The sequence below is a fragment of the Podarcis pityusensis genome (assembly GCF_964106645.2).
Source record: "Podarcis pityusensis genome assembly, chromosome: Z".
Taxonomy (NCBI): domain Eukaryota; kingdom Metazoa; phylum Chordata; class Lepidosauria; order Squamata; family Lacertidae; genus Podarcis; species Podarcis pityusensis.
This window is the reverse complement of record NC_138044.1, coordinates 12,727,904-12,754,813: the sequence shown is the minus strand read 5'-3', so window position 1 is coordinate 12,754,813 and position 26,910 is coordinate 12,727,904. Positions and strand designations below refer to the sequence as shown.

At 44.0% G+C, this 26,910-nt stretch overlaps 1 protein-coding gene across 5 annotated transcripts in view; it reads left to right on the top strand.

The window, feature by feature from the left end:
* The window catches only part of SCAI (suppressor of cancer cell invasion), a 94,833-nt gene that overhangs the window by 51,908 nt on the left and 16,015 nt on the right, over positions 1–26,910 (top strand). For 4 of the 5 annotated variants that reach the window (XM_080989590.1, XM_080989588.1, XM_080989592.1 and 1 more), the window contains 11 exons: positions 4,299–4,394; positions 5,833–5,919; positions 6,178–6,297; positions 9,201–9,297; positions 12,639–12,737; positions 14,118–14,270; positions 16,737–16,838; positions 17,041–17,142; positions 19,724–19,802; positions 23,851–23,950; positions 24,552–24,633. In XM_080989590.1, the coding sequence (XP_080845716.1) occupies positions 4,299–4,394; positions 5,833–5,919; positions 6,178–6,297; positions 9,201–9,297; positions 12,639–12,737; positions 14,118–14,270; positions 16,737–16,838; positions 17,041–17,142; positions 19,724–19,802; positions 23,851–23,950; positions 24,552–24,633 (1,117 nt within the window). The remainder of the gene's footprint in view (positions 1–4,298; positions 4,395–5,832; positions 5,920–6,177; positions 6,298–9,200; positions 9,298–12,638; positions 12,738–14,117; positions 14,271–16,736; positions 16,839–17,040; positions 17,143–19,723; positions 19,803–23,850; positions 23,951–24,551; positions 24,634–26,910) is intronic. The other variant, XM_080989589.1, reaches the window with a different exon arrangement.

Genomic DNA, 26,910 nt, shown 5'->3' with positions numbered 1-26,910 from the left:
TTTTTTTAAAAGGGTCAGGTAATAGGTAACGGGAAAGGCCTCTGTCCATGATCCTAAATTGCTGCTGATAGTGAAAGGAGACAGTACTATGCTAGCAGGATAGACAGATGGGAAGCTGCCTATGTTATGCTTTAGGACAATGGCTTTTTGAATCCTTGGCCAAGAAATCTTAGGTTTACGTGCACAATGTGAATTAGCGCATTTTCAAACCAGTCAAGTGTGATCTGATATCTGGTGCCGAATGTGTAGGGTTTTAGAAAAAAGTAAACCCTACTCAGAGAAGACCCATGGTAAACTTAGGCCCATGAATTTCAGTGGGTCTTCTCTGAGTAGGACTTAGTTCGCAGTAACCCGTAATAATTAATGGTGGGTTCTTCCTTGTTGTTCTGCCTTCACAACTTGTATTGCAAGCATAATGTTATCCCCACAAGTTGAATTCTGTTAGCATCACCCTTGGAAATAAGCCCACAAAATGTGCTAGTCTGCAATTTCATTTTTCCTTTAACAGACTAGCCTGAAAGGAACTGACTGGCAAAAGAGGGGCAGGTTGCTGAGTGGCCTTTGGCCAACAGCATTTTCTGGGCAAAGGAAAGGAAAAGGGGGCCTTCATGCCTTGATTTCTGTGCTAGGCCCAGAGAAGGGGTAGATTACTCTCGCCCTACTCTGCCAGCCTTCTCACTTGCTACAAGGCAAGGCTGAAATACAAGGCTGGTGTTACCCCTCGCCTGGCAGGTCATGTTGACTGTCCACTTTTTCTTCTTCAAGTGGCAAGTGTTAATAATATGTCCATCTTACGTAAATCACTTAGAGGGTTTCCACAATTGCTAAAACAAATCCTGTTAAATAAAAAAAATATCCATATTGCACCTTGTTTTCGCTCCTATCCTTCCCCAGGCAAAGTCACAAGCTTAATAATTGTCATTGTTAATATTATTAAAATTTATTACCTGCCCTTCATCCTAAGGTCCCAGGTGGGTTACAACATTAAAATACAATATTAAAACAGTTTAAAACAGAAATAAGGTGGATTCTAAAACTGTACACCTCAGATGTCGAAAGCTGCAGTAAGGAAGTGTGTCTTCAGCACTCCGACCGGAATCATTATAGTGAAGGTGTCAGATGGCCCTCTATGGGGAGGGAATTCTACAACTTAGGAGCTGCCACATAAAACACCCTCTCTTGTGTCATTGCAAAAACAACAACACCCCAAGCTCCTGAGAGCAGAGGAACCACTAAGAAGGCCAGCTCTGCCAATCTTAGCACCCAAGAGGATCTCTAGTGAAATAGTTGCAGAGCTGCTCACAATCTTTGTGTTGTCACGGATACTAGCCAGTAGGCATCTTCCACAGCCAGTTTTCCCTGGTTCACTCTGAAATTTGCAGCTTGTGTTTAAGCTTATCTTGGGGAAGAAAGATCATTTTGTGCTGAATATGGCATGGATTCTTGCAAATTGTCCAAACTACTCATTAATGACCCTGTTGGTGAGCTGCATGTCTGAGACCCCAGTGCTGGTGTAAAAGCAAGTGAGCAGCTCTGCGGGAAAGTGAAAGAGTCTATGGGAAGGTTATGAAAAGCAACCACTTTGTGATCCCATTCCCTATATGGACCCGGTTTCCCCTGCAGGGCCAAAACAAGCACTTGGGCCACATATGTTGTTTTCCCTGAAGAATAGCCAAGCCTAAGACGCATTGCAGATTCCTTCACCACCCACCCCATAATTGCCTGCATTCTGCAAAGGCTTTTTGTTGCGGCTGCATGCTGGGCTAATAGCTTCTTCCTATTATAAATCGTGAGGAAGCAGGAATTGTGTGTGTGAAAATCAGTGTGCTGAGGAAGAGGGTGTCCCCTCCTGCAGCCGAAGGATGTGGTGCATCCTCAGTAGGCTTTGTGCTGTCAATGCTGGACATGCGCCTCCCTTTGTGGGTACCAGTGTTCTTCAAGGAATTTAGGTAGCGTTGGAGAAATTACTAAGGCATTGGAACCAGTAGGCTGCATTGATGCTGTGGGGCCACAGGAAAGGTCCAGAATGTGTTGGTGCAAGTAGAATCTAACACTGAATGTTTAAAGTTTTTTGTAACCCTTCTGGCTGTGAAAGATGTGTGTGGATGATACCTACTGAAAGCTCAGACGCTAGAGAGCTGCTGCCTGTCAGATTTCTTTCTAGGCCTGTGTGTTAAAAGTGCAGGTGACTCCCCATTCATGTTGGGGGCTATGTTATGCGCTCCATGCGCAAAAGTGAAAGTGCATAAGCGGAGAGCACCCTGGAGAGTCCTCATGGGTCATGAGGAGACCTTCCCCAGAGCCCGAAGATGACTGTAATCTGTCTCCATAGTTGGAGCCAGTAAATGCTTCTGGATACCAGTTGCTGGAAACCATAGGGAGGGGAGAGTGCTTCTCTTGTGCCCAGGCCCTGCTTTCAGGTTTCCCACAGGCATCTAGTTGGCCACTACAAGAATACGATGCTGGATAAGATGGGCCATTGGCCTGATCCAGCAGGCTTTTCTTATGTTCTTAAATTATATACCAGATAAGTGGATAGAGTATTTCATTCCCTTCCAAGAGGGGAGGCGATTGTTTCCTAAGCTTGAATGGTGCTGATTTTAAGAATGGGAGGGGACTTGCTGTGTCTTGTGAATAGGTTTGGAAGTACTCAAGGCTGTGCCTGTGAGTTTTGTCAGCGAGATTTGCATGCCAGAAATTTTAACCAGGGACCTGTTGTTGAACATGGTCACTCACATATTAAAGTGTGTTATTGATAAGCCTTTGGCTCTGCGGGGTGGCGAATGCTTCCCTCTGTGAGGGAACATTCCCAGATCCGCTGAAAGAGGCAGTCATTAAACCGCTTCTTAAAAAACCATCTTTAGACCCGGCCAGTATGGCCAACTATCGCCCAGTCTCAAATCTTCCATTCTTGGGCAAGGTGATTGAGCGCGTGGTTGCTGAACAACTCCAGGCACGCCTGGAGGATGCGGACCATTTGGATCCCTTCCAATCGGGATTCAGGCCTCACCATGGGACTGAAACTGCCTTGGTCGCGCTGGTTGATGATCTCCGGCGAGCTAGGGACAAAGGTGAGAGTTGTTTCCTGGTTCTGCTGGATCTCTCAGCGGCCCTTGATACAATCGACCATAACATACTTCTGGACCGTCTAGAGGGGCTGGGAGCTGGGGGCACTGTTATACAGTGGTTTCGCTCCTTCCTCCTGGGCCGTGTTCAGAAAGTGGTGGTGGGGGATGAGTGTTCAGACCGCTGGGCCCTCACTTGTGGGGTGCCTCAGGGTTCCGTTCTCTCCCCCATGCTTTTTAACATCTATATGAAGCCGCTGGGAGAGATCATCAGGGGATTTGGACTGGGTGTCCATCAATATGCAGATGATACCCAGCTCTACCTCTCTTTCAAATCAGAACCAGTGAAGGCGGTGAAGGTCCTGTGTGAGTGCCTGGAGGCGGTTGGAGGATGGATGGCGGCTAATGGATTGAAGTTGAATCCTGACAAGACAGAAGTATTGTTTTTGGGGGACAGGGGGCGGGCTGGTGTGGAGGACTCCCTGGTCCTGAATAGGGTAACTGTGCCCCTGAAGGACCAGGTGCGCAGCCTGGGAGTCATTGAAGGTGACTCGGAAACTACAACTAATCCAGAATGCGGCAGCTAGACTGGTGACTGGGGGCGGCCGCCGAGACCACATAACACCGGTCTTGAAAGACCTACATTGGCTCCCAGTATGTTTCCGAGCACAATTCAAAGTGCTGGTGTTGACCTTTAAAGCCCTAAACATACAATACTAGTAAGGAGGATCTTAATCTGCCCCCTCACTCCAAAATCTATGTTTTTAATGACAAAATGACCCACAACCCCAACCTTGGATGGATATGTATATAGGAACATAGCAACTGCCTACCCTGTGTTGCTCAGGAATTCTTAAAACAACAAAAAACAATCCATGCCATGTTGAAATCAGTGGTTAAAATCAGTGCAGTTTTGAAAGGCTCCACCTATCATCTTGATTCAGAATGGTGCCCGATGCTCTTCAAGCATAGATGAAAACCTGCTGCTGCTTCTCAGGAACCATTGTGCCACATTTAATTGTGATACCTTAAGAGGTGTCCAAATGCAAAGCAAATGGACAGTTTTCCATAATGTAAACTGGATACATGAATGTTAGCGTTAGGATTATGAGGCAGGCATGATGAGATAAGTAGCACCAGGTTGTCTCTGGAGTGTCTCTTCCCACCGTGAATGTCCCTTCTCCTTTCTTCCCTGCTTGGTAACATGGACTCTTCCTATTGGCTCTCTTGCAGAGACTTGCCTCAGTATGGGCAGAAGCAGTGGCAATCGTATTTTGGGCGGACCTTTGATGTTTACACCAAGCTCTGGAAGTTCCAGCAGCAGCACCGGTAAGAGCCAACTCTGCATCGAGATGGCTGCCTACCTCTTCCAGGAACACGTGGGCCAGAGTGGTGTGTGTGATGGTGCCAGTTGGCTAGGTTGCCCAGGCCACCCTCCTTTCCTGGGCAAGAGAGCCTTAAACAACCCTCAGAAAAATAGAGCATTAACTCAATGGAGAAAATACAATACATAGTGCAAGTTAACTGCTTTTCCAGTCATGGAATCATAGAATTGTAGAGTTGGAAGGGATCTTGAGGGTCATCTAGTCCAACTCCCTGCAATGCAGGAACCTCAACTAAAGTATCTGTGACAGATGGCCATCCAGCCTCTGCTTATTAACCTCCAAGGAAGGAGAGTCCATCACCTCCTGAGGGAGTCTGTTCCACTGTAAAACGGCTCTTACCGTCAGAAAGTTCTTCCTGATATTTAACCAGAATCTCCTTTCTTGTAACTTGAATCCATTGGTTTAGGTCCTACAGTGCAGAGCAGGAAATAGCTTGCTCCATCTTCCATGTGACAGCCATTTTTAGCTATTGAAGATGTCTGTCCTATCTCCTCTCAGTCTCCTCTTAGCCAGGCTAAATATACCCAACTCCCGCAACTGTTCCTTATAAGGCTTTGTTTCCAGACCTTTGATCATCTTGGTTGCCCTCCTCTGAACATGTTCCAGCTTGTCAATGACCTTCTTAAATTGCAGTACCCAGAATTGGACACAGTACTCCAGGTGTGGCTTGACCAAGGTAGAATAGAGCAGAAGTATGACTTTCCTTGTCGTTCATCTTCTCTCACAGAGTAGGTAGTTACTTGTTGGAAGCTAAGAATCAGTATGAAACACTCTCAGCACCTCTGCCAAACTACAATTCCCATAAATGTCTGTGGGGAGGAGGGGATACTATGCCAGTTAAATTGGTAGAAGCATGTAGTATAGAAATGCCCCTTGAGGTGGTGTGTGAGAGAGAGAGAGGGGGCGGGGAGAAATGTGGTTATCAGCAAATGAGCTTAATACTGCCTTCTGAGAGTCTGAGGATTTCTCAGGGAATTAATGCAACATTTCTTGACTGGTTCCAGAATTATTATTGACAATCTTGGGGGGGGGGGGAAATGAGTACACTATCCATGAGAGAATGGATGACTAAAATCTGGGGCATAGTATGTATGGTAAAGCTCACACTTATAATCAGAACCAGAGAGGGAAGACAGCAAGATAATGGAGAAAGGAGTCTCATTATAATGTACTGGAGCAATAATTGTGTTGCTTGGAACCTTGTAATATTGATTTGCTGTACTTGATTTTGGTACATGAATATATCCTGCTATGTTCAGTTCTAGGTATTCCTTTTATTTTGGGCACTCAGTATTATATTTTGTTATTTTTAATTAATATATATGTATGTGTATAAACATATAGAACGTGACACTCTCCCTTTCTTCTCCGCAAAAATAAAGGCAAGTTCTGGACAATCGGTACGGATTAAAGCGCTGGCAAATTGGTGAAATCGCTTCCAAAATTGGGCAGCTTTACTACCACTACTAGTAAGTGACAACCCTTCCTGGATGCAGTGTGTGTGTGTGTGTGTGTGTGTGTCTGTCTGTCTGTCTGTCTGTCTGTCTCAGTCTCTCTGTAGTGAAAGTCTTGCTGGCCTTAGCAATTAAGAGTGGCAAAAAGTTCAGTGGAATGTCAGAAGTGCCAGGAGGACTGCTGTGAGACGGACAGCCCTCTCAGCCAAGGGCAGGAGGGGTACATGTTCATTCTAGCAGAGCACTGAGCCCTTTGTGTTTCTTCCCACACAGCCTTCGCACGTCTGAAACCAGCTACCTGAATGAAGCCTTTTCCTTCTACTCTGCTATCCGCCAGAGGTCTTATTACTCGCAAGTCAACAAAGAAGACAGGTCAGGCCATGCCTCAGTCTTGTGAGTTTTTTGCAATTTAAAAGCGAGAAGTGCTGGATTGTCAAACTTGTGTGACTTGGCAGCTGGTGGGCAGCCACTTTCAGTTCAGTTGGCATCCCTTGGCTACCTGTGTGTCTCCTCCCTTGAGGTGCAGGTGTTGGCAGGAGCAGGGATGGGGGAACCTGTGGCTCCTCAGATGTCATTAGACCATAATGCCCATCAAGCCCAAGCTGGGGTCTGGGGTGAAGGAGTTGCAGTTCAGCAGAATCTGAAGGGCTACAAGTTCCCTATCCCTGATGAGTCATAGGCAGCTGTTGAATGAGGGCCCAGGAGTAGGAGCCAAGTGAGTCAATCAAGGAAGAAGCCAAGACTTTTATGTGAGCCAGATCCATGAGAAACCTATTATTATCCAAAACTGTAGCACATGGGTACTTGTGGCTCTCCATTTGTTCTTAGACTCCAGATTATTATTTTTATTTCAACGTTTGTATCCTGCTTTTCACCATCTAGGTCTCAAAGCGGCTTACAACAATAAGCTATACCATATACATAATTTAAGAACTAAATTAAACCACCGAAAGTTAAAACCTAAAGAATCTAAAAAGAAAAAAGAAAGTAATGCAAAACATCCAAGAAGTATTCAGGGTGCAGTGGCCTCCTGAAACATAATGGTCTTGACCAGGTGTCTGAAACTCAGTAGGGACAGTGTCTGTCTAACTTCTTGTGGGGAGTTCCATAGAGTTGGGCCTACAACATTGAGGGTGCAGATCCTTTTTGGCATTGAGTTGTTGTTTTGGTTTCTCATCACTGCTCATTCAGGAATCTTTTATAAGCCCTTCCTGTTGAGGAGAGCCAGTTACCACCCTGGCTTGGTGGAGCCACTTGGGTATTTAGGAGCCCATCACTGCCCAGGGTACTGCTTCCATCTGTAACACATCCCCCTTTCTAGCGGATGTAACATTCCAGCCTGTGAATGAACAGGGTTTCCAGAGTGTTCTTCAGAAGTATGCTTTATCTCTGCTCAATGTTCCAAAGCAATGTCCCCTCCAACACTTTGGCGAGCAAGTAGATAAGGAGAAAGAAAAGACATAAATACATGGAATAATGAGTAAGGCAACTCTGTACTTGGGAAAAGAACTTAGGGTAAAAGCAAGAACCCTAAGCCAAGTGCCACAGCAGATAACTTATGGATGATATGAGTGTCAAGCCGGCTTTACAAGCCCAATTTTCCAGAGTCATTTGGGAAATAAGATCCTATTAACTAATTATAGTATAGATAGGGTGAACCCACAGAATCAGCAACTTGCTGCAGTCAGCCCTTTGGAACTGTCTTCCCTGTTATGGCTGTTTACTTTTAAGGAAAGGGCTGGTGCTGTGATGTTTTTTATTTTAATGATCTTTTTTATGTGTGTGTGTGTGCGCACCAAAATAATACAATTTTTAACACACACACGCAGACATATATATATATTCTACTAACGCTTAATTGTTTTTTGATGATTGCTTTTTAATATGTTTTTAGCTGTTTCTATTTTAGTTGTCAGCCGCCTTTAGTCCCATTAGGGGAAAAGGCAGGGTATAAATAAATACAGCAGCAGCAGCAGCAATAATAATACCCCTGGTGGGCTTTAATGCAGGGGAAGCAGAATACAAAACTGTAGGTTCCCGACAGGAGCCCCAGTGGCTGCTGCAGAGAGGGTGAAGGGCTTGGGATGTTTGACCTGGAAGCCCCTTCCCAGCCAAACATGCCTTAACGCTATCTGCTTTGGAGAATAGTGTTTTGGAAATACCTGTCTGATATCTTCATTGGAGGTGTGAAACCAGTTCTGGGGTGCTCTTTGCTAGGGATCGTCTACATGAGACTCCAGGGTGCCAGGATGCCTGCCACTACCTTCTATGTCACCCACAAAAGGTCTTAGGGAATATCTGTTCAAAAACCCACAATGCATGATGATAAACTGTGAGAAATGTCACAACAACACTGGGCACAAACTTGGGACTTCAAACATCTTGCAAGGTGCTGCCAAAAAGAGGGCCCTCCCTCCCGTTTTAGCAGGGGGTTCCCATGCAAGCCCTTTCCTGGTTCAGGAAGGGGCTTTCATGCAATCCTGCTAAGCTTGAGCAGGATTTAACGTCTCATCAGCTGAAGAGTGGGAGGTTATTTTATTTTATTTTATTTATTTTTATTTATTTTATTTTTTTTGTATACTGCCCTTCACCTGAGGATTGCTGAGTGGTTTATGGTAGAAAAACATTGCAGGATTTAACCCTACCTCCCACCATATGTTGTCACTAGTGATGCCAGCTGATGGGGTGGCTGGGTAGGCATGGTTTGGGGAATACAGCCTTGGGGGCCAAGATTGAATCTTACCCGAATATTTTCTTAAGGGATACAAGCTTTCTTCTTACATGCTCTAAATCCAGCCATTTTGTTCCTTTCTGTCAGAAGCTGGATTTAGTAACGGAGGAACCTGCCTTATTCCAAGCCTATTTGTCAATCTCACTGGCCATGGCTTTCCAGGGTCTCAGGCAGGGAAAAGTATTCCCCCATCTGCAGCCACCTGAGTCGTTTGGCTAGAAGTGCCAGACATTGAATGTGGGACCTTCTGCATGCAAATCCTGTTCTCTAGAGCTATGATCCCTCCCATTGGCCAGATAGCTGTGCTGGCAGGTAGTAAAGAGGCACGTAGACCTCCAGAGTAAATTATCTCTGGTCCTCCAAGCACTTGTCCTCTCAAGCTCCAATAATTCTACACGCACTGAAAGTGAAATATTTCTGCCTATACTACAGCTGTGATTAAAATCTAACATGGGCATCACTTGATATTCCTTCACAGGAGCCATGTTCCTCTTCATTTCTCTTCCATCTGCTAAATAATTTTCCCTTCTCCAATTTTCTTTCCTCTTTTTTTCTTCCCTCCCAGGCCTGAACTGGTAGTTAAGAAGCTGCGTTATTATGCACGATTCATTGTGGTTTGCCTTTTACTGAACAAAATGGATGTCGTCAAGGATCTTGTAAAGGTAAAACCAATAGTACCATTGTGATGTGTGTAGTTAAGACTTTGCACATGCTCCAAGGAGCTCGGAGCCTTGTATTAGCTTTGCCACGACCATGTGAGTGCATGTTAAGTTGAGGATGGCCAGAAAGCATTTGTGCCTGGCTTTTCCCCCACTGAAGCTCAGCGCTCTAATCACTATGCCACCTTGACTGTCCAATAGCAATTCCCAAATTCTGTGCAGTGAGAAATTAATGGAAGGGTCCTGGAATCTCAGGGTATCCATCCATGGAGGAGGCTGTTCGTTGTGTTGTTGTATGAATCATTGCCCTATTCTTGCTTGCTTCCAGTCAGCCCCTGCCTTGGTGCAGATAGTACTTTGGGTATAAAGTGCAGTTGGATTACTCCCGCCCGGAAACTAATGTCCCCACTGTGGAAGGACATATGGATCCAGAATTGGCCTCCACAGTCACTTATAGTTTAAGCTATGGTCGTATAGTTAAAGCTATGGTTTTCCCAGTAGTGATGTATGGAAGTGAGAGCTGGACCATAAAGAAGGCTGATCGCCGAAGAATTGATGCTTTTGAATTGTGGTGCTGGAGGAGACTCTTGAGAGTCCCATGGACTGCAAGAAGATCAAACCTATCCATTCTTAAGGAAATCAGCCCTGAGTGCTCACTGGAAGGACAGATCCTGAAGCTGAGGCTCCAATACTTTGGCCACCTCATGAGAAGAGAAGACTCCTTGGAAAAGACCCTGATGCTGGGAAAGATGGAGGGCACAAGGAGAAGGGGACGACAGAGGACAAGATGGTTGGAGAGTGTTCTCGAGGCTACCAACATGAGTTTGACCAAACTGCGGGAGGCAGTAGAAGACAGGAGTGCCTGGCGTGCTCTGGTCCATGGGGTCACGAAGAGTCGGACACGACTAAACGACTAAACAACAATGTCACTTACGGACTCATTGTTAAAACCATGTTTTTGGAAGACAATCTTACTTGGCAGCAAGTGATCACCAAAGAAGAAAGAAGAAGCAGCCTCAGAACTTCCCACTCTTAGGATTAGATGGCTTTTCTGGGCTTTCTTCTTTTTCCAATTAGGTTTTTGGCCGCTCTCTCCCTCTCAGTTTTTCCTCTTTCAGGGTTGTTATGCAAGTTATGCAAGTACAATAGTGCATGTAGAAACATCGGAGACTGGAGTAATGATTCTGGAATACTGTAAAGGCATAAACCTCTCCAAGTGTAAGAGGAAACAGCAGTGCTTCCATTATTAATTTGAAGTGGTGGTGAAGTTTGTCTTGTGTGTATAAAAATAATAATATCGGGCACAGTATTCTATGACAGGGTCTGGTCTGCAAGCTTCATTCAGGTGGCCCACAGCATGTCTGCAGGAGCAGCAGTTGTGAATGGAGGGTGCAACTTACTGCTCTGTTGTTCTCAGAACTCAGCAGTTCACCTGGAAGCCGGGTGGTATGGACCTGAAGTGATGGAGGGGAAGAGGCACTTGAAAGGAGTGGAAAGCAGTGGATTTAATAGAAGGCTGGATTTAAGGAGTTCATTCATGATTAAATTAAAAATCATCTAGCATAGTGCATTATTATTATGGTTATTGTTACATTTATATCCCACAGTTCCTCCAAGGAGTTCAAGGTGGTGTACATAGTTCTTCCTCTCTCAATTTTATCCTCACAACAGCCCTGTAGGTTAGACTAAGAGACTATGACTGGTCCAAGGTCACCCAGTGAGCTTTGTGGTGGGGCCTAGAACTCTGGTCTCCCAGGTCTTAGTCTAGCACTCTAACTGCTACACCACACTGGCTCTGCATTACAATAGCTACACAGTAATCTGCCAACACCCATAGCACTTTCCAAGTAGTTGCAGGTTGGGGGAGTGGAAGTTTGGGAACCACTGCTCTGTGAGAACAGTTGCACATTTGAGAATATGATAGCTCAGAGCTGAGATGCATAATATGGTGAATGAAGACGAATCAGAGAAGCTCAGACCAAAGAATACACAGAGCCTTTGGGAAAAGTATCGATCGAGATCTGCCTGAATATGAGAGTAGAATGGTAAAGTGAGAGGCAGCAGATAATGAAATGGAAAGGACCTTCACACAGGTGGCTGGAGGAGTGGAACAAACAAATGATTAAGTTGTGATCCTGGAGGAGGGGAATGAAACCATTAACAGACATTAAGAAACATCTTGAGATGGCAGAGATAGAGCTGAGAGAGAAATGATCCTGTGTACAAGTTGGAATGAATTCAAAGGAAAAAGCTACCGAGCCTGTGCCAATTCTCTTGGGGGGGAAATGGAAGGAACTTTTTTCCAAATTAGGACGGAAAATCATGGCCAACAGGAAATGGGATTGGAAGATATGGAACTGGATACGAATTAATTAATATACAACAAATGGGTAACTATGGATTATTATCCTTATAGTGGATGTTGGGTTTTTATTTTTGTTTTTGAGATAAGGTCAACATACCAGATTGGAAGAAGACTATTCTAGGCATGTAGTGATAATAACAACTGGGGAGCCCCTTTCGGACTTTTTTGTGGAAATGAGAATGAACTTGTGTCTGGGGTTGAAGATTGGGAAAACATCATCTAGCTGAATGCAAAACAGCTGGATATTATAATGGAATACAGCTAGATACCATCCTGCAGTGAACGCTTTGAATCAGAAGTTATCACCACTCTTTTTATGTTTTATTATCTTTTTCTTCATCTAGTTTTCCTTTTCCTTTTTCCTTTTACCCGCTATGCTTTTGCTTATTTTTCGTTTTGTTCATTATGTCCTCTACTCTGGCTTAATGAGGTTAGAAGGTGATGGTTGGCAGGTGAAAGACCCTGTGTGAGGTGCAGGGAAGGGAAGATCTCCCAGGGTTGGAGGCTGGGAGAAGAAAGGGAAGCTCCCAGGTGAGATAGGAAGGGTGACAAGGGTTAAGGATCTACCTTTGGGAGAGGGCTTTTTTCATCATCCACCTGCCCTGCTTTCTCTTTTTCTTTTCTTTCTCTCTTTTTTGTTTTTTGCTTTTATTTTTATTTAGATTAGTTTGATTACTTTGTTTTTTATTATGGTGTATGTTGAAAATTTTTGATGATGATGATGATGATGTAGCACAGCTTACTAGGAAGCGGAAATGTGCCAACCAGCGTGGATGTGGCCGTGCACCATGGATCCTCGCTTCCTCACCTCTAGTTTACTGCTGTTACTGCTTCCCTGAACACACTAAACAAATTTTTTTGAGCATTGCCACATGTTTGATTACTTACTGCACATGCCTACTCACAAAATCTAATCAAGTTAGCCCCCCGCCCAAAGCAGCACTAAATCATCTCATTTGTTGCTCTCTGTGCTTTCTAGGAATTGTCAGATGAGATTGAAGACTACACCCACCGCTTCAACACAGAAGACCAAGTGGAGTGGAATCTGGTTCTCCAAGAGGTGGCTGCATTTGTCGAGGTGAGGACTTAAAAGTGAATCGCTGCATTTTCCTTTCTTTCTGAAAGAGCGCAGTGTCTTCCCAGATCTTGACTCATATCCTACATCTTCTGCGATAATTCTCAGGCAAAAGGGGCATTTAGCTCAGTGTTCTATCTTCTACAGTAGCTAGGCAAATCCCTTAAGAAATTGGCAAGCAAAGGATGATGGAGTGTTCCCATTTGTTCCCAACATTGGGTAGTTAAAGGCTGCTGCGGAATATGTAGACCCTTAATTCTTACAACTAATACCTCTTGTCTTCTCTGTTAATTGGTATTTTTAGCAAGCCATCTGAGCTAGTTACCATTATTGTAGTTTGCTATTCTGGGAAGCAGAGTTTTTGTTTAAAAGGCAAACCACACACCCATGCTTCTAGTTCTCATTATTTTAGTGAGAAGCTTTTAAACGCTGAAAGAAACGGGAGGGCATCGTCTTCCTTCTGTGCCTTCAAGTCATCTCCTACTACTCATTCCCCCTCCTAGTAACTCACCCCCTGCTTCTATATTGTCCTTTGCTTTTCCAAATAGGAACAATTGCTTTCATAGTGTTAGAAAAAGTAAATTGAGCAACATTATACAAGGGAAGCAACATCACTCAGTGGTAGAAGATCTTCTTTGCATGCAAAACATCCCAGATTCAATCCCCAATATGGCATTTCCAGGGATGTCCCCTGTCTGAGACCATAGGGAGTCATGACCAAAGAGTGTTGGCAATACTGAGTTTGATGAGCCAATGGTCTGACTTGGTATAAGGTAGCTTCCAGTGTTCCTAAGATAATATAAATTTTGCCAGCATGTATGTGTATATATACAAAAAGCAGAATTATTTATTCCTAAGAGGGAAGGAATAGAATGCAAGAGCCGTACTCATAAGCCAAATCTTGTGAGGGAAATATGTATAATTAAGACTAGAATCTTGCAGGGAGCATTCCTTTGATCACAGCTGCTCTTATTACTCCTGGACTTTCCAAAGCTCGCAGTAACACATCAGAGGCTGATTTGCAGTTCACCTGGTGCTGCTCCGTCCTCATGGTAAAGCGAGTCTTCTCCAAAAGAAACAAGCTCAGTACAGGATAATTGGCAAACAGAATCCCAAATCACAGTGGCAGTTAGCATTAGTGTTAACCTGCTCCATTGCCCCTTTCATCCAGCTTAATGTAGTTGGCTTTATGGGGAAGAGCTTCTGAATTTCTGCACACCCACACTCACACACTCCCAGCAGAATATTTGGGAAAATACGAGGCTTGCTAATTGCTTGTTCTTTTGTTGCTGTGTTTTTATTACTTCCAGCAAGGCTTAACCTGAGTCCAGATAATTCATGCCAGGGACCCTCATTCTCATGCCTGTCTCCCTTTCTTTCCAGGCAGACCCTGTGATGGTGTTGAATGATGACAACACCCTTGTGATCCTCTCCAACCGCCTCTCTGAAACGGGAGCCCCTCTGCTGGAGCAGGGGATGATCGTAGGGCAGCTGACTCTCGCAGATGCGCTTATTATTGGCAACTGCAACAATCAGGTGGGAGGTTAAGGGGTGATATGATAGCCATGTTCAAATATAGAAAAGGATGTCACATAGAGGAGGGAGAAAGGTTGTTTTCTGCTGCTCCAGAGAAGCGGACACGGAGCAATGGATCCAAACTACAAGAAAGAAGATTCCACCTAAACATTAGGAAGAACTTCCTGACAGTAAGAGCTGTTCGACAGTGGAATTTGCTGCCAAGGAGTGTGGTGGAGTCTCCTTCTTTGGAGGTCTTTAAGTAGAGGCTTGACAACCATATGTCAGGAGTGCTCTGATGGTGTTTCCTGCTTGGCAGGGGGTTGAACTCGATGGCCCTTGTGGTCTCTTCCAACTCTATGATTCTATGATTCCTGTACACAAGCCTTTCGTCCCATGCCACAAGTGGGGTCATTTTATATCAAGCAATCCAATTTTTTTACCTCATGTCATCCAGTTTTCTTAATACTTTGTACTCTTGTTGAATGATCAAAACTAAATTTAAATCCAAAATTTTAGCTTTTTATTTCATCCCTTTTTTGAGTTATGAGGGTTTGAAATTAAAAAAATAAATGACAATTTTGGCTTTGTCGGACTACACAAAAACCTTAAAAGCTCAGTCCCGCATTGAGAAACTGAAAACACCAATCTCTTCAGAACTTCGTATGAAAGGTCACAAGATGGACTTATTTTAAATTTAAGTTACAGAATTTAAAATTTTAAAAAGTGATTGAAAAAATTAATGTGCATCACACCTGGCACACACTCACCAGATCTTGTGGAGAACATGCACATAAGCTGTCTGTGAAGAGGGAGTTGTGCGTATTTCCCAGTCAGTATACATAATTTCCAGCAGGACTTGGGAAATGTATATATATCGCCTAACGTGTGTGTGTGTGTGTGTGCGCGCGCGCATGCACATACACACTATAGGAGATTTATCAAACTGGAAAAGTTTGGCCACTGAGAGTGCTTCTACTCTTGCCAGCTTGGACATCATGCTGAATCGTGGTTCATTTTCCATAATCATGGCTCAGTGTTAGGTCTGAATTGAACCAATCTTTGTCCCCAGGGATGAACGTGGTCTTCCAGGCTACACAGAGTGTAGAGCACAGGTGCATAAAGCAGCCCTTGACACTTCCTACCACCCACATTTCTTTTAAACAAACTAGGAGGAAAATCTCTGCTCAAGGCCCTGGAGAGAGTCATCGCAGGTCAGAAACAGATGGCACCAGGCTGAAAGAACCATTGATCAGGCTCTGTAAAGAGGTGCTGATTAATTTATAAAAGTCACACATGTCAAAATCACAACTTGAGCTTTAAAAAGCCTGTTGCCATGTTGCAAGCTGCATTATCCATATGAACAGGCTTTAAAAAATAATGAGACAAAGGTTATATCTATTTGACAAACATAATTGGCTTTCTAATATAGCAGAGGTAGCCAACAAGGCACTCTCCATATGTTGCTGGACCCCAGCTCCCATCATCCCCAACCAGCATGGCCAGTGGTAAGTCATGATGGGAGTTGAAGTCCAATGACATGCAGAGGGCACCATGTTGGCTACCCCTGTACTATAGCATAAAGTATCTATGGCTCCCCCAAAGAATTCTGGGAATAGTAGTTTAATGAGGGTGCTGTGAAGTATATTGAAGATCCCTAACACACACACACACACACCCCTATAATTTTTAGAATTATCTATGAAGAGAGAGTGGTAATGATATAGGCCCTCAACAGTAATTTTAAGCATAATTTTTGAAAAGGGATCTGGGCTTCTCCCTGCATTACCTTTATGACTGTGTTCTGCCAGTTTTCTAGACTTTTTAGAGGGTGAATGTTTTGCTCCTTTATATGGCTTTATGATTTGACTTTTAAATACGTATATTCTGGTACTATTTTTAGTATTTTCCACTGCATTGTGCTTCTATTGTAATAATTGTAAAGTGGTATGCAAGGTTTCATTTTTTGTTTTTTTGTTTTTAAAAGCTGGTACAGACACATACTTACTTAGTAGCTCAAAAGACTTTCATTTCCAGCACTAATGGATGAAATTACACATAATTTGAGCTTTCAACAAGGACTAGAAGTTCCAGACCTTTTTTTATATACGACTTGACATTTCTTGATTACATATACAGCAGAGCCATCATTTTCAAGGCAGCCATTGTCACAAGCCTGACCCATCTGGAACTATACTTGACAGTCAAATAATGCTTAATATTCTTTCTTTATGTGAGGACACATTTTATTCTTACTCCCCACCCCCACGCCAATGACCCGGACCTCATTACTTAAAAAACCTATATGTAACTGTACTTACTCTATGTGCTTATTTTATGGTTTGGCTTTTTATGTTTTAATTTCCATCTGTTATGTAATTATTCTTGCCTATTTATATATAATTAAAAAATCAAAAAAATCTTTACCCACCAGAAATGGCTTTCATTATCCTAAAAACCTTTAATTTGCAACTGTGTCTCTGGTAGGTGAAGTTCAGCGAGCTGACAATCGACATGTTCCGGATGCTGCAAGCTCTGGAGAGGGAACCTATGAACTTGGCATCACAAATGAGCAAGCCAGGGCTGCAGGCAAGTCCCCTCGTCTTTCAGCCCTGCACTCACCAGGCGAGGCAGTAGAAATTTATTTTAACTTTGGTTTGAGATCAGTTGGAATTCCATGTTGAGCTAATTGTATAGATCTGAGGAGCAGCTGTGCTGAGATGAAAAATCTATAATCTCCTTTCTTTTAGTGACATGCGCTGCTTGTTTCTTTCTTTCTTTTTTTATATAGGAGACAACCGAAAAGCCAGCAAGAAGGGAAAACCCTCACAAGTACTTGCTGTACAAGCCAACCTTCAGTCAGCTGTACACCTTCTTGGCTGCGTCATTTAAGGTTTGTGCCAAAGGAGGAGGTGCCTCTTTCTAGTGATAGAATATCCCAAATAGTGAAGGCTCATCCAATAGGTTGCCCCAACAACCTCAGTCTGCCATGAGTCAGCCAGCATCTTCCTGTCTTCTTACTCGCAACCACTCGGGGGGGGGGCCTGTCAGCTCCTTCATCTGTCTCAGTGTAGTCACTTGTATAACTCAGCAGGGATGAGAATGGGAGCAAAACTAGGATTAGGAGGTTCTACCTATTGTTGGCTCTGGCACTATCTACTGTTGGCTTCCCTGCCTTCCGCCCCGCCAGCCACCACTGCTCCTAAAATACCATTTTGCCGAGTCAAAATGCAAGTGAGCAGGTGTGTCTCCTGAGAACAAAAGGTGTATATGGAGCGCAATTGAAATGAATAATGACAAATTTAAAAAATACCATCATTGCTATGAATTGAATTTTATTCATCTGTTTAAACTGTTTTATACACCTTTGCTTTGGAGAGTTCAAGGCAGCAAGCAACAGCAATTTAATTTTCAAATTACCCTGCAGTGAACGCTTAAAGCAGCAGTGGAAGACAATTGAATACAGCAGCAATAAAAAATTATTCACAAAACCGAAGGCAGTTTCAAATTGGGGGGGGGGGGGGGGAGAGACAACCACTACCACCACCACCATTAGATAAGGGAGCAGTTTCCAGTCCAAAGATAGATATTTTTTTATACCAGCCTATTGAAGGCTGCTGCAAGAGGAGCTGAGGCAGGTTTCCCTCAGAGTTTGTACAGTTGGACACAAATTTAGAATTAGGAAGAGGAGAGAGAAAGAGAGGCTGTTTTGCCTCTTCCAGAGATGGGTGGGTTGGTTTATATACAGTCATCCTGACTTGAACAGGTTCTTGTAATAATTTTAGAAAGACTGTCAAACCTATTTGAACAGAAGCAACAGCAAGACAAAAGAGGTTTCTTTGTGCGTTGCCTGGAGGTTGGCAATGATTTTTTTAAATAAAAAAGTTGAAAGCGGCATATGAGTGCGTCACTTCCGTGTTGCTCTGCCCCCTCCCAAGCATTCATTCATTCATTTAGCAGTATATGCCGCTTGGTTGTAACGAAACCTCTGTTTACAGGAACCATTAAAAAGATCAATAGGAAACCCAACTGTTTTGTGTTGATCATTTTAATGGAAAAACATCAAGACTTACTGCCCCTGGAGTTTGCCAACACTACTCCAGAGCCCCTCCTGGACAGCACGGATGGGGTGCTGCTGCGTAACGGGGTGGACGATAGACCACAGCATCCCCTGTCTGTCTCTCTGGCCCATCACCAGATGCTGATCTCCTAATCCCATTCCAAGATCAATAGGTTTTCTGGTAAAGGAGATAGTATTTTTACAGACAATAGCAACACCTGCCCTTTGTCCTCCTCCGCCCAAGTCTAGCCTAGCGCTGTAACAAGTACCCAGAGGGACACGGCTGAGTTAGGTCAGGCCCACCCAACTCACCCATCCAAGTCTTGGTAATGCGTACCACATCTTCCCTTTTATCCACCACCAGTTTGTGGGTGAGCATGGTCTTATTGTGGACTGACCTGGCATTCAATAACAGCACCATTGGACCAGAGGGCTAAGAAGTAAGCTATCAGCAACTTCCAGATGGGTGAAAGGTGGACAAGAGCCTCTGCCCCAGTTGTGTGGAAACAGGAGAGGAGTCTCAATGGAGCTAGCAGTGGGAAGGACACTAGAACTCAAAGATATCCAGTGAAGCTGAATGTTGGAAGATTCAGGACAAATAAAAGGAAGTGTTTCTACACCACATAGTTAAACTATGGAACTCACTCCTGCAGGAGGCAACAATGGCCCACCAATTTGGATGGCTTTGAAAGAGTATTAGAGAAGTTCATGGAGGATAAGACCATTGATGTCTACTAGCCACAAAAGCTATGCTGTTTCTTGATGGTCAGAGGCAGTAAATGCTTCTGAATAAAAAGGTAAAGGACCCCTGGACAGTTAAGTCCAGCCAAAGGCGACTATGGGGTTGCGGCACTCACCTCGCTTTCAGGCCAAGGGAGCTGGCATTTGTCCACAGACAGCTTTCCGGGTCATGTGACCAGCACGACTAAACCGCTTCTGGTGCAACAGAACACCATGCTGGAAACCAGAGCACATGGAAATGCCGTTTACCTTCCCACCGCAGTGGTATACCTATTTATCTACTCGCACTGGTGTGCTTTTGAACTGCTAGGTTGGCAGAAGCTGGGACAGAGCAACGGGAGCTCACCCCATCGCAGGGATTTGAATTGCCAACCTTCTGACCAGCAACCTTCTGCATACTAGTTGCTGGAAGTCACATGAGGGGCGAGTGCTTCTAGCAGGGCTCTTATTATCTTATTAAGGATGGAATATTCCTTCAATCCAGTGCAAGTCCTACTGCTACATTTATTTTAAAAAACATTTTTAATATTCATATTGGGTTATCCTTGAAACAGACAGCTTAAAATAAATGATATGTAACTGTATTGTGCATTAATAAACAAATGCCTACCTCCCCCCTCTCCAATATTCCCTCACCAACTCCCCTCCCCCCCTTCTCCTGTCAAACTTTCAGGAGCTGCCTGCAAATAGTGTCCTGCTCATCTACCTGTCAGCCACTGGCGTGTTTCCTTCAGGTCGTTCGGATAGTGAAGGTACAAATAAAGGAATGCTCCCTGTCATGAGCAGGGCCTGAATTCTCTTTATGATCCACAATCTGACGGGGGAAGCCTCCAAATGCTTTTTCTCTTGGAGAATAAGCTATGGGCCGGCATTGCCTTTGCTGGGTATGGCTGCCCAACAGGAAGTGGCGTTTGGATTTTCTTCTCATGTCTACCTTTGTGCCACACCTTAAGATTTTTCAGGTGTTGGAAGCGTTAGCACCCGGTTCAGGTGCTTTACTAGGCTGGAAGATCTTCTTTGTGTGGTGAAGAAGTGGGGTGTACGGACCCCTATGCCATGCACACTGCGTGATGCTCAGCAGATGTGTATCCCATACGTCTCCATTAGTTTCTCTCTCACCTTTTTCTCCAAGGAGCTCAAGGTGGTTTACATGGTTCTCCCTCTCATCATTTTATCCTCACAACAACCCTGTGAGGTAGGTTAAGCTTAGTGGGGATTTGAGCCCTGGCCTCCCAGGTCCTAGTCTGACAAACTCTCTAGCCACTACACTACACTGGTTCTCCTTTCATGCCCCAGGGAGAATAGACTGGACAACAAAGACATTTTTCAGCCTGAGGGCCACATTCCCTTCTTTGAAGGCTTCAAGGGGCCACATGCCATTGGTGGGTGGAACAATGATTGTGAATTTTTACAGTTACAGATGGGTAGCCGTGTTGGTCTGCCATAGTCGAAATAAAAAAATTCCTTCCTGTAGCACCTTAAAGACCAACTAAGTTAGTTCTTGGTATAAGCTTTCGTGTGCATGCACACTTCTGAATGTGATTTTTTTTTATTTTCACTTGTGAATTTTTACCTTTGTGCAGTAGACTAGTTTCTATGTATAAATGATACACACAAATACCCAGCCTCCATCCACACAAGCAAGAGGCATTATCAGGGTTTAAGGACACATTCCAGCCAGCCAAAACCATTCACAGTGTGAAGTAGAGCCAGTGAGGGTGAGGGTTATGGCCTGGAGAGAGGGAGAAAGTCTTAAGGGCCAGATAAAGAGCCCTGGAGGGTTCCCCACCTCTGCTGTCCAACCAGGTCTTAAAAGTGTTAGGAGGCTCCATATGGAGCACATCACAGTACTGGGGAGTGGCGTGTGCCTGATTTTCACTACACGAAGATGATAACCAGCCTTGTAAGTGTTTGGTAAATGGTGCCTCCTGAATGCTTCTGGGGCTCATTGTCCCTTTTATTTAAAAAACAAAACAAAGCAGTATGAACACAAAGCCGTGTTGATAGTACTCAAGTGCAGCCAAAGGATGACTGCTGGGGGAGGGGGGGCGTGCTGTAGAGATGGTGGATATTTCCTCACAATTCAAGCCCTTGTCATGACTTTGGTAATTTCCCTCCACCCCACCTCCACCTCCACCCCACCTATCCGACCCGGAAGAATATTGGGATGCAGCTGCCATCTGTGCTTTGTTTGTTGTTTTGTTTTTTAAGACAACTCCCCACCCCCCTCAAAAAATACAATCATGAAGATGATCCATTCCAAAAATTGGCTGAAGCTGAATGAATGGATCATACAAAGTGAAAGAATTTGGTTCTCATGGTACCATGTTTGCATTCAACAACAACAAAAATTCCTCCTAGTAGATGTTGTATTAAATCTGCTCCATTCACTTAAAAGACTTGCATTCCTTTATAAAATGCATGCTTGTTTCATCTTTCCTTGCATGATTCATAAACCTTTCCAGATACTTATATTTAAAAAAACCCACAAAAACACCTGTAACAAAAAGTTTACAGGGTCTTTTTTGCTGTGTACTTTGGTGCCAAATCTTTGTCCTCTCGCTTGACTCTGGTTTTTGTGGGTGGGTGGGTCTTATGCCTGCTGCATGAGCTTTTGTTGTTCCCAACATACGGTAGGACAAATGTCCATCTCCACCCTTTGTAGAGCTTTCTAGATTTTCTGTTAACGCTTCTGGCTCAAAGTGGGAGGTGAGCCTTGGGGACCATCTGTGCAAAATGTCAACCTCCTCCATTCTGCCCCAGAGATGACATTAATGCAGCTGGGACTCTAGAAGGGAAAGAGAGCTGGCCTGATTAAGTCATTGACATGGGGGGGAGGCAGAAGGGGTAAAAATAATTAGGGATAATTTGAGGAAGGGGTAAATTGATATTTGGTAAGAATAGGTTTGTCTTCTGTAATTGAACAGAGTTTGAGGAATGGGACCTGCCTCTTGAGGCACAACAAGGCAGATAATCTTAGAGCGCTTGAACCATGGGAGGATGGAGTATCAGACAAAGAGAAAGGGAGGATAGGTCTAAGGAAAAAGAGAAGGAGGATAGGCTCTGCCTCACCCATGAAACTGCCCTGTAATCTTCTGAGCTCAGTAAGGCAAAGTTGCAATGACAATATTCCTGATACTTGCTTTTGCACAACAAATTATTATTTTTTAATCGATGTTTCCTTTTGTTAGCTGCTTTGGTCTTTCCTTGGGAAGGTAAAACTGGTTATTAATCAGCAAGTGAAATTTGGGAAGTAAATGAAGAACCAGGATTGTTGTCTCAGCCCTTCCAATTGTACCCATGTACAAAAGTCAGCCGAAGATAATCCTTGTCAATCCATGTGGCCAACACAGACCAATGTGGCATTGCTGAATTCAGCCTTGTAATGATAATTTTAAAAATATTGGACTTGCACATAGCTACCTGCAGTCCACATGATTGGCTTTCTGAGCTGAACGTACAGGGAAGGACAACAGTATCACTTGTTCCCTAGAATGTTACAGCTTCAGGAGCATGGAAAGCAGCATTTGAGGGAGGCGCCATCTGCATTGTATCTTTAAAGCAGTACCATACCACTTTAATAACTCATGGCTTCCCCACCAAGCATCCTGGGAGCTGCAATTTATTAAAGGTTGTGAGACTTGCTAGGAGACCCCCCCCCCATTCTTCGCACAGAACTTCCATTCCCAGAGTACCCCAGCTAGAGGGAACTGTTAAACCACTCTGGGAATGGTAGCTTTGTGAGGGGAATAGGGGGTCTCCTAACAAGTCTCACCACCTTAACAAACGGCAGTTCCCAGGATCCTTTGGGGGAGCCCTGAGTGTTTAAAGTGGTTTGATGCTGCTTTAAATGTATAGTGCAGATGGAGCCTGATTCTAAAGACCACATTTGACACCTGTCGAGTTTGCTATGTGAAATGAATAACTGCGTCTCCAGGAGAAGGAGTAAAATCTTAGGGCCAAACTAGACAAATTATACTGTCTCCACTGGGAAGAGATGGTTAAGCGCAAAGACCATTTGGAAAATCCCATTGTCTTGTTGTGGAAAATGCTTGAATTCCCACTAGGCAGTTGTGAAGCTGGTAGTGAAGCATGTTGTGTAAGTGGCTGTTGCCCAGAGTTGGGTCAAAAAACCAGCTTTTCCTTTTTTAAGCTTCCCTTGGCATTCTCCCATCAGCGTTCTCTCTCTCTCTCTCTCTCTCTCTCTCTCTCTCTCTCTCTCTATCACTATGCTGGTGGCTGATATCCACAGCAAATCTGGAAAGGTTCTTCCTGACCTACTAAGGTGGAAGGATGGATTTCTAGTTCTTGGTTGTATTGATTTTGATTGTGGTGTGTGGGTTTAAACATGGCGTATATTGATCCTTCCTGTATATATGTGAAATAAACACGGTTTTAGTTAGAGGGGTCTCTAATGAAAAGGGCACAATACTTTTGGCCCTACAATCTAAAACAGGGATAGTCAGCTGGCAGCCCTCAATTCCACCTATGGCAGCTGTACCAAATTCTAATCAAGATCATAGTAGGTTATATTGGGACGAAGTGAATCTGTGTTGTGTTTTGAATTCATAGGCTAAAATGAATCAAAAGCTAAAGGACATCTTGTATTGTCAAGATGGGGGACAGACATTGGCCAAGTGAACTTCCAAACCCATAATCCATTAGTAATCTGCAAGCTCTCCCAGATTCTCCTTTTTCTCCCAAATGGGGGCTGCTGTCCATATCCCGTGTTTGTTTCATTGCCAACACGTAGCTGTGTAGCTGCTGTTCATTCTGGCCTCCTGTTTGCATTTTCTGCAGGTCCCTATGATTTTGGGGGTGTCCTGACAAACAGCAACCGGGACATCATAAATGGGGATGGCATCCACAAGCGGAACCAGTCGTACAAAGAGATGCACTGGTGAGTACCATGTACCTGGAAGAGCAGGTGGCAGGAGCCCTCAGCCCTTGGAATTTAGTTACGGGACTTTTGCTGCCCCATGGTTTCAGTATTTGTACTGGCTTCTTCCAACTGGCATTTTGAGGCTGATGCTTCTCCCACAACTCATACACATTTCCTATAAAGCCCTAACCTCAAGGGCAGGGTTGGGGGGTATTTTTCAACCTGCGCATCACATTCCTTCAATAGTAACATTTTTGGGTGGCTGCATGCTGGTGGTGAGTGGGCCCAAAGGCAGTAGGGGGAGCAGTGGAGATGACACCTTCATGCTGTGGGCACACACCTTCATCACTCCAGCCAGGCAAGCAAGAAGCATTATCTAGCAGCTCTTCTTATGTTCTTGTGACCATGAACTCAGGCCTCTCTGTTTAAACTGGTGGGTGGAGGGTCCTGTTTAGGTTTGCTTAGTTTCCCTTAAGCGCTTTTATAAATAAGTACAGTAAATGGAAGGTTGTGATGGGGGGTGGGGAGACCCCTGGAATGATGTTATATTACTAAGGAAGCAACAATCTCTTCCCAGGTTCCAAGCGTACTTTTGAACCATTTCTGTTCTCTCTTTTAGTCTACACCCTGGTGATCTGTATCCTTTCACGAGGAAGCCTCTGTTTATCATAGTGGACTCCTCTAACAGCGTTGCCTACAAGGTAACAACTTTTCTCCATCATTATCACCATCGTTATTTATTTATGTGCCTCCTTTCCATAGTTAAGGTGTGCTCTAGATGGCTTACAACCCCAGAAAATTGACATAATTTGCTCTAGTAGGTACAAAAATGCAACCAAATCTTAAATGATAAAAAATGAAAACCTCTCAGTAAGTATACAGCAAAATTTAACAATTGTTAGTAGATCATAAGATCTGAGAATAAAAACTAAGCAATGTAATCCCAATAACAGGTAAAAATAATGTATGTCAGAATTAAATCTTGACTCCAGCATTAACTCCTAAACAACACCCCCCCCCCATGCCAATAGTTTCTAGACATACTGGACAGCAGGACTTACTGGCCTCACAGGTCAAATAGTCTCTGGCCTCTCCAGCACCCGCTGGTTTTGCAGCTGGAATCAGGATGCTGCCCCCCACCCCAGCCCAGCAAAGCAGGGAGGAGGCTCTTGCAGGACTCACAGATAAGATGATTTTTAAGATGTCTGTGTTTTGAGTGCTTCTAAAGTCAGCCCCTCTCCCTACACCAAAGTAATTTTTTTTAAATGCATTTTACGTGTGCCATTTGTTGTAAATAGAACATTCTTGTAATGTTGTACACATGCAAAATTTATTCAAGGGAACAAAGCAAAAAACCAAACAAAATTTTAAAAAACATAATGCCTCGGTAGTAGTAACTGACTTTTATAAAACACTAAAATGTCCTCTATGAAACAGTGAAATACCCAACACATTTGGGGTTTGGTACTGAGCTTACTTCTGAGATTTAAAGCACAATTGCAACTGGACTTTTTAGAGTTCTCAAAGGTGGTGTGATGTGTTAACCCATGGATAACTGCAGCCCCTTTGGAGAGACATAGCCATGTTCATGTGCCAGCAGCTGTACTGTAACTTCCTTCCTTCCTTGTTTTGACTATTTCAGTTGTATTTTGCTCTTGCTAATTCTAGTTACCTTATTGCACATAATATAAATATGAGTGTCTGTATCGCATGCCCTGTGTAGAGTAGCACAGAGCTCTGTGCTTAATCATCACTTTGACATTGGGAGGGAGAGAAGGGGGGTGACTATTACTCTGATTAGACCCAGCTGCTCTTTAATATGTTAACAAGCTTAGTAGGAATTACCTTAATGAATTTTAGTGGAATTGACACATTTGGAAGAGCGCTTGCTGTCTTAACAGGCTGAGTCCTGGATAGAAACTAGAAGGATGCTTTCCTTCCTTTCCCCTACCTAAATTTCCAACTTACAGAAAGTTAAATTTCATGTTGGGTTGTCCACATGACATCCCCTGGTGCACTGCATAGACTTCTGTTACTTATTTAGAACATTTGTAGTCCACTCTTCTGCCAAAAAGGCTCCCACAGTGGCTTACGGACAAAAACATGACACACAAGGGGAAAGTGAAGGGGAAGTGAAAGAGGTGGGTGGGGAATCAAACTCAGGCATTAATTCTTAATGTTGACATCCTTCTGTCTCTTGAGACATTGGAGGAGTTTGCCTTTGAGGGTGAAGTCAAGCTATTGGAAGGTTACAGTATCTGCTGTGGCTGTAGAGACTGAGATGGGAGAGACATGTTTTGTTGCATCTGGAGCAGATAAAGGCGTCCAGTTGTGCTGCTGCAGATGTGCCATGGCTCCTTTTTTATACCTGTGCTTCTCCCAGTGGTCATTCCTCCTCTGGTCACTGCTAGGGATACACAACTTGACTTTCGGCAGGCACTGCAGTCATCTGCAACTGATTCCCACTCCAAGGGGTTGATGTTGCCAGCCTTCATGTCTCATTTGCAGACATCTTTGAAATACAGATTTGGTCTGCCAGTAGGCCTAGTGCCTGAAACCAGGTCCCCATAGAGCACGTTCTTGGGGATCCTGCCATCTTCCATTCTGTGGACATGGCCAAAGCAGCATAGATGCCTGAGACAGGAGTGTGAACATGCTGGGAATGTGGATTTGGGAGAGCATGTCTTTGTTTGAAACTCTGTCCTCCCATGTGATAACCAAAATCTTTCTGACACAGCACATGTGGAAGGCATGGAAGTGTTGCTCCTGGTGGATGTAAGTTGCCCACATCTCAAAATTACGCAGCAATCCCTTCCACCCAATTCAGTTCTTGCCTTGTTATCCTTAGACTCAAGTTTAAATAATAATTTTAAATACGGAGACTTCGTATTTTTTCTGTTATCAGCAGCCCAATTAACAGTAGCTGACAATACTGGAAACCTATTGAAATCCCATTGAAATCTCGGTAAATAATATTT